Genomic DNA, 11,340 nt, shown 5'->3' with positions numbered 1-11,340 from the left:
AAAACACGTTTTCAGAAAAACCTTTATGCTGATAGAATAGTATGTATGTGATGGATGTTGTGTGGACAGTGTTTGGAATTCCAACAATCACAGATCTAATAAACTATCAGTTATTTGCTGTTATTGTTCACAAAATTAGCGTTGATTAAAATTAAAATTGATTTAGCTAGGTCGCTCACAACAAGGGAAACATTTGAGACACACAACGAACATTGTTATTCCTTAGTCTACTTATTCTATTTATTAGCATAAAAACTAGGACCGCTTCAATAGATTGAGACTGGAGGGATTGTCCAAATCAATGTTGGACTTGGTAAATTGATAAACAGAGAATTCGAAAATAATACATGTATATCATTTCAGTAATGAAACTTAAGGGAATTTTCCCATATGCAACCAAAGTGTTTTGCAATTATGGTTTGAAACCTGAACAGAGACCTCTTCATTTCTTGTTTGGCTGGTTGTACCTTCATAACTGCACAAAATGTGTTGTATGAATTGGTAACAAATAACATTATATTTTCCACCAGACAAGTAATAGTGCAACACAACTATGGCGTCATGAATACTTGCGCCAAACTCATCCACAGCAACAATGACACTAAAGGTCACACATCCTGGTACTTGATGAGATGAAGGAATAGTTTGGTAAATTTTTGTTAATTCAAAAATTTCTTTTTGACCTAGGTGACATTAATAGTTTATTTTTGCAGAAAAATTGATAAAATTCTATGTATAGCAGGCTTTCCACTGCAGAAATGCAGTCAAAATACATACATACCTCAATTTATATTTATAATTGATACAAAAAATTACTTAAATTTATAAATTTGATTGATATTCTCTAAATTGGTGGCTTGACAAAACTTACAAGGTTCAACATTACAGTTTCATGAAATTTTTTTGAATTTTTTTAATATTTTGCGAATAGATTGCTCATTGCTGTACTAGGTCATATGTGTGAACAAAAATAAGTGTCACTGTCCAAATTGTTGGCTTGCGATAAACGTATACGGTTGAAAGTAAAACATTCAATTAGAAAATTTATTTTTTGAAACTCAAAATAATAAGACAATGTGTCTGAACTATATTTTTAAACATGGAAAACAGAGTTATTTGGAAAATTATAGAAGTTTCAGTAATTTTCTCTATGCTAACAAATAAGATTTTTTTTTTTTTTTTTCAAATTTTTTTTGTGCCAGGCGACAGTTCTGGAGACTGAGTGTCACTGTTGTCTCTCCCGACACTTTTTTTGTATGTGCAAATTGCAAGTGCTAGTGCTGACACATATATAGAACGTGTTCTCATGTGAAAAATCCTGCATGTTCAGTTCAAACCCATTCTTGTTGAAACCGTATTGATCAACCTTAAAGCCTGATAATCGTTGCATAGAACCATGTTTAATAGGTACATGCAATGTACACAATGAGTACCGGTATAAAGTATATTGTTCAATTAAAATGCATGCTCAGTTACGATTATGATGCTTTCAACAAAACAAGTACTCAAAGGATGCTTAAGTCATACAATGTGTCTGTTTTCTTGTTTCTGTGATTGTTATTTATTTCTATATCTTCCTTTGCATCTTCAGAATTTCTCTCTGAACTCCGTCACTACATGTCTTGCAAACTGTGATTGTGAAATACCCCTCTCTCTGAACCAGCTCTTCAAAAAGTCTTGTCCCCCCTCCAACTCCAAAATAATGTGTTTTCGCAGCCAAGTATACAACCCCATCAGTTTTCAAAGTTGATTTAATAATTTGATGAAGTTTATCAAGAGAATCCACGTTATATATCGTTTCTGAAGTCAGTATCACATCAAATTTATCTTCGTCATTCGGCATGTTTGACAATAGCATCTTTTCAACTGAACTCCAGTCGCCAGATAAGAATGTACATTTCTTTTGATTGTCTGTCGCTTTCTCATTGATGTTCAGATGAAAATTTGGAAGGGTTATCTCCTGAATGACTTCCTCGTTGTAGTCTTGAAAGCACACCACAGCGCCTTGCTGCATAGCAAATAGTCCTGGGAGTCCTGCACCACATCCGAGCTCTAACACTCGCTTGCTTGCAAAATCCACTTCAATGTCCTGTAGATAGTCCACCAAATCAACCGAGCATTCCCATATTTTCAGACCGCCCTCGTAGACTTGAGGTATCAGGTCAGTGTGTTGAGAGATAGCTTTCAGAAGATTGCTTCCTTCTTTCTCTTGCTCTTCTTGAAGTTTGAATTCAACATCAGCAGCATCCACATGTCGCAGTGTAACGCCCCCAACGTCCATGTTTACCCATTTTCTATCTTTCAGTACAGTACTATCTTCTGACAACAGATGAAATTCTCTGACTGGAGCAGTATGGACAGTACCCTTCAATTTCTTGCATTCTTTTAACTCCTCATTCGATTCTTTACTTCCTCTTTTTCCATCTTCTATCTCTGTACTTCCAACATCGTCCTGTTCAACATTAAACTCAAATTTGAAATCCATTATTATAAATATTATTAAAAAATTTTGAGTTTGACCAAATGCTGACCTGCAACTACTAGCAAGTATTTGATTATAGCGTCCTCAACATTCCTCAGTACTGTCACCTGGTGGCGCTGTTGAATGTGTGCTGTCAACAACTTGTTACACAAACAGCACACAGCTGATTCATTCAACTAGACCAGCCACGTCGGAGGCACTACATTGGCAATCATCCGTCTGAATTGGCAATGATAGCAATAATCCGCGACACATCGCATTCTGCACTGAAACGTTCCAATCAAGTTAAAGACTTCGTGGCCGAGTAAAAATTATAATGGGTGACATTTCTGATTTGGAAGCAATCGTGCATATCTCGACCGCCGGTATGCCGAAATCTCAGGTCGACGTTGTTATGGGAGAGCAGTACAACCGCAAAGTACTTCAATCACATGAGAAAAACATCGAAAACATATGGTCACAACGACTAACTCAGAACCCTCGCCTCTACAACGGTTCCAAATTCCGACTGGACTCGTGGAAATGCGAAAACAATTCGGTATTAACGCTGTACCTGGGTCTGACTTGTTACCGGGACTATCTGGCTACAAACTGGTCCCCTGACGTCAAACGTCTGCACCAGATTGGGAAGAGAGACTACGGCAACCAGCAAGCATACATGTCTGATCCGTTAGGTGTTGCCGCCATGGTGCAAACAGCAGACGACTGTTTTATATTTATACGTAGAAGCAACAATGTTGGAGAAGCTGCTGGACTCTGGGATGTTCCCGGTGGTCACCCAGAACCAGAGGTTTGTTAACAAATTTACATTTCTAATACTATCCATGAATTTTTTTTTTTTATAAAAGTTCTGATTCTTTTGTTTGGCAGCAAAAATGATTTGTTAAAGCTGTATTTAAAGTCTTTAACATACTGGTATGTGTTAAAATTAGCCAAGAATTGAAATCAGTCACTAAAGGCGTTCACGAATTATGTATGTCAGAACCTGACTGATATATTTTTTATCTGGAATACCTAAAATCTAAACATTCTGTATTGAATCTTGCTTTGGAACACACTAAACTAGGAACTAAGATAGGAATATGAAATGGTCCATGTTCGCTTGGACGCAGTGGCAAATGCTATGAAATCTCATATAACAGGTATAAATTTAGAAAAAGGACAGAACAACTGGAGAAGTGATTGTTCATCATACGCATCTTCTCATCAAATTTTGATTATCTGAAAATTAAGTAGGAGACATCATTTTAACATGCAATTTGATGGACTTGATGTTCAATGTTCGCCTGTTTGCTAACAATTTCTGACCCAGATATCTTGCAATTACCGTAATTGTTGCGTTTGTTTTACAACACATACTGCTTCATATGTAAAATGCTACACACAGAATATACACTATAATTTAAATACTGAAAAACTTCTTTCTTATTTACTTGTGTATAAACAAGCAGCCTGTCGGCTGAGATAGCTCCGCTGTTAGCAATGCACATTTCAATTAAAGAACTGTAGATATCATTAGAAAATGAACAGTATGTATAGTATCAAAGCAATCGGACTTGTTGTTTTCAACATAAAGTGGAAAATATCACTTTCTATCAAAAAAGACAAAAATATTCATTAAAATTAGAGAATTAAAGATATCATCACAAAATGAACAAATCTAAGAGAGGTCTGCCCAAGGTACATATATACCAAGTATCAAAGCAATAAGAATTGTAGTTTTCAAGAAGAAGTTGAAAATGTAAAAACGGACAATCACTCATATGATAAGCTCGCTCGACAAAGTTTACAGCGGAGCTAAAAAAACTTGTATTTTTAGTATTTCATCAAATGAATCCATGCAACTAAAATTTATTTTTATCTTACAGTTAATCAAACTCTAATAATTTGCAATATCAAACATACTCAAATATAAAAATGATCAATTCAGTCAAAATACTTTAATATTTCAATAATATTTTTTAATATATTAATATTTTTAATATTTCAATAAAACTTTTCCGGAACTCTTTGATCAGTGAAACATACTCAAAACAAAAACAGCTGAAAAATGTATGTTGTAAAATGGAAGATTATTGTGGCTAGACAATAAATTACCTAAACATAAATATACAAAATTCACTACGTTCAATTACCCACCATAGACTCCGGTCAGTCAAAATGACTATTTTGAACTGTAGGCATTAATCAGCGATTCTGCCGGTGACGGAGAGATAGAATTCTTGACGTGGAAAATAGTCTTTCTACTGGCCCTCGTCTCAGGTAGGTGTCGGTCAGAGCCCACATGGCCTCGGTCACGTGGTGTGTGACGTAAGGGAGAAGAATCTTGGGGGTCATGGGGCTTCCCCTGACCTAGATTCTATCTCTCCGTCACCGGCAGAACCGCTAATTAATGCCTACAGTTCAAAATAGTCATTTTGACTGACCGGAGTCTATGATGGGTATGAACCTAACTACCTAATTTATAATGTTTTGTCTACAGTGAGTTCATATAGAATATATATGGAATATTTATACATGTTTTTTAAATTTCAAATGAGGGTTAAAAACTTCACCAATCATAATACGTTCATGAGTGCATGGAAGTAAGTCGGCCAATAATTAAAGAAAATCTGCAAAGAATCATGGGTAATGAACGTTATCAAATGGCTCCTATGGTCAATTAAAGCATATTCATTGAATTTGAATGAAGCGTGAGGGTCATCCAGGGTAATTGTTATATAAATGTTTCATAAATTTTCATAAAAAAATTCATGGCTTCGCTACATACATACCATAAGGGTAGTATTAAAACCGTTTTCCAGTGAAATAATATTTCCCTGATCGTGGTTAATTTGTCTTTCATGAAATTAAAATAGTCTAATTATTGAAGTATTATTTTTCACTTCAAGAACAATTGATATTGGAATAAAAATAGTGACACTCTCTGTTTTTATGAGATACATGTACATGATCACATCCAAGCCCCACACAATGATCCCTTTATTTAAAATTATAACGTTGAAAAATTACAGCGGGTGCAAACAAGTTTTGTACAGGGAGGTAATAACTTCCAAGGAAAGTCCCTATTAACATGGTTTTAAAGTGAGGGACACTATTAAATAATCTAATGTAATAAATGGGATTTGCTACATTTTGTTTCCCCTGTCACCACTTGATTTTCGACTACCATCAAATTTGTATTAAAAGCTGCATGCCTTATAGAAGCCGCATTTATTGTTTTGAAAATTTGAGAACAGTTGAGAACCAAAAATGTTCACATATGTGTAAAAGCTCTAAGAGCTGCATCCCCTTCATTGCATTGTACCATTTAAATAGAAGCCACGGTTTCTAATACAGATTTTACAGTAATTAATTTTTGTTGTTGTTGTTGTTGTTGTCTGTTTTCATATTGCAACGTTGTTGTGACTATACAAAGAAAGATGTAAATTACGAATATTAATTGCGGTCACTTCAACCGTGTGCAGATAAACACTTGGAAAGAAAATACCATAATCGAGTGAGCTGAATTCTATTCACAGTCGTCAAGGTGACCCGTTGTTAGATGTTAAAACATCACAGTCGCTGCACGTTTGTTGGGTGTTAAAGTGTCTAGTAAACATACCGTATATTTTGCATTCATTTAATATATATACTCTCCTTGTTCGATTATATATCCAGGGGACTCTAATCAAAAAATTGTGTTTTTGAGGGGACAGGTGTTTAGTCAAGCAAGGCTGCTAAGTTGGACAAGTAGGCTATGTTATACGGGATCCATATTGACCATACAAAAAGGGCGCGATGACTGAATTACTTCAGTAAATTTTCCCACATGTATAAATATCTTGTTATCTCACAGGAACTACTATCTATTATTGGCAGAGACAGAAAAATGGAATTCCAACACATTCCTATGCATCAATTTCCAGTTGAGGCTGTCGTTGAGGAGATGTTTGATTCCATCATCAGGGAAGTTCGAGATGAGATTAACATACCAAGAATGGCATTAAGTGAACCTCAGTTGCTAGGTGTGGTCGGTAACGTAGCCAGCGCAGGAAGGCTTGGCTTGGATTTCTTCATGAGGTATTAAACATTTTTTTTTAATTATTTTATTTTTATTTTTATTGTAGTTCATTGACACTCTGATTCTCAATAACAGTGTAAAATGTTCACCACTAGATGGCGCTGTTATCCCTTAATCCATATTGCTGAAATAATCATGAAATAAGTAGAAATCCCAGTTTATCAGATTTTTTTTCTAGTATCTGAATTAGTTTACCACGCTTATTTGCAGTTTATTATTCCGATGTCTGGATATTTAGCGCAAATGGCCTCAAGTTGAAACTTGGAATTTTATCTTAACACCCGATTTAATAGGAATTTAATCCAGATAATTTGGATTTTTGACAAAAAATATGGATCATTGTTTCCTTTCTCGAGAGAAACAAAATGTCTTGAATAAAACAATTTATGGCATAATTTTATGTAATTTTGCATTCATCATTAAGATGTTAATTCTCCTAGCAAACTGCTAATATCGATTGTTAGTCTGTTTGGTAATCTGTAATGTTCTTATTTGAATTATTTTTATAAATAATTATAAATCCTAATGGAAGTTGAATCTGACCAGCCACTCTATGAGTACAGAGTGCAATGCCGTCATTTGAAAACGTTCAAAGTTTTTTCATCAATGAATAATAACCTCTTGTTTCAATTTTGAAATTCATAAATATTCGTAAAAAAATTAGGGAAATGTGTTTGTTGTGCTGAAGAATCCATCCTTATTATCCAAATAAGTCTGTGAAGGAGCAGCTATTTATGATAAAATATATTTTATCATTTTGTCACATAGGTGCAGTCTTACCGCCAGAGAGGTCACTGACCTTTACTGTGCTGGAGGTCCTGAAGCAGAAGAGTCCACTAATATGAAACTTGTTCCGCTCCAGGTTTGCAAAGAAATTTTCATAATTTAACACCACCATTAACATGGTGTATGTCAAAATAAGTCTGTCACTGTAAACTTTAAAATCTTGATGAAATATAATAAAAAATAATGAAACTAAATATCAGTGAAAATGAATACTTTCACAGTATTTGTATTATAAATGCGATGTGAGTAAACTTTTTATCATATTTTTAACCGTGACAATATTAATCATTTAGGCATAACCATGCACATCTAAAAAGATGTTGACATGTCTACTTAATTTATTTTGCTATGAACGGGAGTAAATATCTGGGTATTTTCAATCGATGGAAAACAACGATCGAAAACTCTCAAAACGATTTGGGCTAGTTGTTGAGACTCTCTTCAGAACAAGATTACATATGCATCATATATATTGGTTGTTCAGGATCGTCTCATAGTTGAGTTTGTGCCGTCTTTATCAGCTCTTCGACCGGCGTTCCACAGCAGCCTGCAGATAGCCCATAGAAATACATGGTAGAGTGATGCTTGTCTTAGCAATGTAGAACGTACTGTGACATTAGCTTCACTCCTGAGAATACATCTGTGTTTGGCATGTAATGTTCAATACACACCACGCTTAATCACAACTATTTTTGTGCTAAAAATTCATCAAAATCAAGCATTTCTGACATTTCTGGAACCGGATCTTAGTTGTGTATGGAGAGATTTTGTTTAATGTGGTACATATCCTGGACATTGATTGATGCACATCATGTTGTCTTTCAAATTAGATTTAAAATGGCTTACTGGTGGCCATTTTGTTTTGATGAATACTGTTTTATACTGAAGGCATTAAAACACTTTACACCTACATTAAACATCATGTCACATGTGCATTTGTTTTAAGTTCTGAATCAAAACGAATGACTCATTTCAGTTTTGCTTACTAATAAACAATTGTACGTGTCATGAAAGAACCTTTTTTCCCATTGAAATTTTTCATTTTCATTTTTTGCAGGATGTTCTAGAGTTGGACAACAAACCAATGTGGAGAGACATGGCACCAAATGCAAAAGGAAATGTAAAACTTTTCCAGAATTCTTTAAAATTATTAAAGAAGACTAAATAACAAGAAACGATTAAAATCAAATTTTATCTTATTTCACTGTAAGTGAGAAAGCATTAAATCTGATAAAAAAATGTATGCTAGACTCTAGATGTATGGCAAGATTTTAAGCTGACACAACGAAATGTGGAAACGTTTATAGGCTGAAGGCAATGTACCTTTATTTAGATATCCCATGGGGTTACCTGTTTACAGTGGCAGGCACAAAACTGGGGCTTAGTTTGCTTATTACTGTATTTATAAAATATTGTAAGTGTTGAATTATCAGCTTTCATTCAAAATTTAAATATTAAATAGTGATTGGCTGAAGAGCTCCACATTGACAGCCAATCATGTGTGAACATGCCTTCATGTGACATAGCAACTGTAACCGCCCACATATTTAAAATGAGGTGCTTGCTGATTGCGTAATGTTGAATTTTCTCTTTAATATTAATTAGAACTAACAATGATTTCACATTATCATTTTCGAATTGGTCAATTTGAACTAAAATATTATTATTTTTGAAAATGTACATTAATAAAACATTTATAACGACCACAGCTTTATGCCTGTCACTGTATACACTGGCTGCTTCCATTTAATTTATAGTAGTATGCAAGGTCAACATAATTCCCTAATTCTCTACTTAAAATAACTCTACCTTGTCAACATCAACATTGAAATTTCCGGGCAAGCTGCTTTAACCATAGACCCTAGACAGTGGTGCTGTCTATGCTTTAACGTTTGCAGATATGGCATTTGTCTTAATACTGCAGGTAATCTTCGATTGGCTACTCCCGCTGTCATTCACTTGGTCTCTGTATAAATATATAAATGATACAAAGAGAGATTATGTGTATATTATAAAAACAATATTTATGATTTTCATTTTGTCTTTACAATAACTGTCTTAAAGTTGTGTTTTTGCATGTATTCAGTTGTAACCGAAGCATGTATAGATGGATTTAGTGGAAACATTATGGCACAAAGCCAATCTTGAAAGCCAGAAAAATATAGATGGCCTACAAGAGGCCATTTTGTTTTCAAATATGAAATATAATAGCCAACTCAACATTTTGATATTAAAGTGTTCTTGAGGGAGGACATTTATTACCGGTAGTTATTTTCAATCTGACCTATTATTGATTGCATGGTTCTAATGCATTGATCTGATCATGTATTTGAATATTGGGAAATTTGTTTTTTCTTCTTTTTCTTTTTTTAGTAGTTATGATGTTATTTATAATGTACATTTAATATATTACAATAGTACTGACATTTTTTAAGAATAAAATTACTTCAGAATGCATTTGTCATTTGTACAGTGGAAATAAAGACGTATTTATTACTCAGTTTAGGAGGACTTTGATTTAATTGTGTTTTTTCTTTTTTTGATATTGTATCTGTGCCACTACTTCCATGTGTCAACTGTGGGAACCACCATAATAACATAAACCAAGTTAGGCCATTGTCTTCTGGCTGCCACTATATTGTGTCAAGTAAGAAACTCGTCATGGCAACAATCACCAAAGTAGACCATTGGCCCACTGATGCCCCATGTGTCGATGAAGGGACTCGCCAGGGTAACATTGGTCAAGTTAGACCATTGTCCCTTGGCAGTCACTATGTTCCAAGTAAAAAGCTCTCCATAGTAACAATGACCCAGATAGACCATTGGCCCACAGTTGCCACAATGAGTCAACTAAGGGATTCAACATGGTAATATTAACCAAGTTAGACCATAGTTCCACTAGTGGTACCAGTGTCACCAGGTTAACATTGACCAAGTTAGACCACTGACCCACTGCTGCTATATGGTAAGAAATTTGCAAGGATAATATTGTCCAAAATTGACTAATGCCAACTGCTGCCACTAAGAGACACAACATTGACTATTGACCAACTGCTACACATGCAAATTCATTTGATAATGCAAATGCTTAATTAATTAATATGTAAATTAAGCCGATAATACTATAAATGCTTAATCCTGCTGATGTACATGTTAATTTAGATGATAATGTAAATGCTTAATTCAGCAGGTGTTAACTCCATTGATAATATACATGCTAATTCAGTTGATAATTTACATGCTAGTTCAGTTGATAATGTACATGCTAATTCAGTTGATAATATACATGCTAATTCAGTTGATAATGTAAATGCTAGTTCAGTTGATAATTTACATGCTAGTTCAGTTGACAATGCACATGCTAATTCAGTTGATAATGTACATGCTAATTCAGTTGATAATGTACATGCTAATTCAGTTGATAATGTACATGCTAGTTCAGTTGATAATTTACATGCTAGTTCAGTTGATAATGTACATGCTGATTCAGTTGATAATGTCCATGCTAATTCAGTTGATAATATACATGCTAATTCAGTTGATAATGTAAATGCTAGTTCAGTTGATAATTTACATGCTAGTTCAGTTGATAATGCACATGCTAATTCAGTTGATAATGTACATGCTAATTCAGTTGATAATGTACATGCTAATTTAGTTGATAATGTAAATGCTAATTCAGTTGATAATGTACATGCTAATTCAGTTGATAATATACATGCTAATTCATTTTATAATGTACATGTTAATCCATTTGATAATGTGCATGTTACGTCAGCTTATAATACAAATACCAACTCAGTAGACAATGTACATGCTAATTCAATTGTAAATGTACATGTTAATTCAGTTGATAATGTACATCCTAATCCAGTTGATAATATAAATGCTAGTTCAGTTTATAATGTACATTTTCATTTAATTGTTGATGTACATGCTCTTTCAGTTGATAATGTACATGCTAATTCAGTTGATAATATACATGCTAATTCAGTTGATAATGTAAATG

At 34.1% G+C, this 11,340-nt stretch overlaps 2 protein-coding genes across 2 annotated transcripts; one reads left to right on the top strand and one right to left on the bottom strand.

Annotated features, from left to right (window-relative positions):
• Positions 1–1,378: 1,378 nt before the first annotated feature.
• LOC100369432 (histidine protein methyltransferase 1 homolog) lies at positions 1,379–2,582 on the bottom strand. Its single transcript, XM_002740411.3, has one exon. It carries the CDS (start codon positions 2,483–2,485, stop codon positions 1,568–1,570), a length of 918 nt encoding a protein of 305 aa, XP_002740457.2. The 5' UTR covers positions 2,486–2,582; the 3' UTR covers positions 1,379–1,567.
• Positions 2,583–2,671: 89 nt separating this feature from the next.
• LOC144350296 (uridine diphosphate glucose pyrophosphatase NUDT22-like) lies at positions 2,672–9,848 on the top strand. Its single transcript, XM_085492799.1, has 4 exons — positions 2,672–3,272; positions 6,321–6,544; positions 7,314–7,407; positions 8,389–9,848. Exons 1-4 carry the CDS (start codon positions 2,799–2,801, stop codon positions 8,497–8,499), a joined length of 903 nt encoding a protein of 300 aa, XP_085348925.1. The 5' UTR covers positions 2,672–2,798; the 3' UTR covers positions 8,500–9,848.
• The last annotated feature ends 1,492 nt before the right edge of the window (positions 9,849–11,340 follow it).

This window comes from Saccoglossus kowalevskii, chromosome 2 (assembly GCF_978046115.1).
Source record: "Saccoglossus kowalevskii chromosome 2, keSacKowa6.1, whole genome shotgun sequence".
Classification (NCBI taxonomy): Eukaryota; Metazoa; Hemichordata; class Enteropneusta; family Harrimaniidae; genus Saccoglossus; species Saccoglossus kowalevskii.
The sequence above is the reverse complement of the archived record's forward strand: the minus strand, read 5'-3'. Positions and strand labels throughout refer to the sequence as shown.

Coding starts and splice junctions, on each gene's coding strand:
- LOC144350296 (XM_085492799.1), top strand. CDS start 2,799: ATGGGTGACATTTCTGATTTGGAAGCAATCGTGCATATCTCGACCGCC. Junction 3,273..6,320: donor GTGGTCACCCAGAACCAGAG/GTTTGTTAACAA, acceptor GTTATCTCACAG/GAACTACTATCTATTATTGG. Junction 6,545..7,313: donor GGCTTGGATTTCTTCATGAG/GTATTAAACATT, acceptor TTTGTCACATAG/GTGCAGTCTTACCGCCAGAG.
- LOC100369432 (XM_002740411.3), bottom strand. CDS start 2,485: ATGGATTTCAAATTTGAGTTTAATGTTGAACAGGACGATGTTGGAAGT.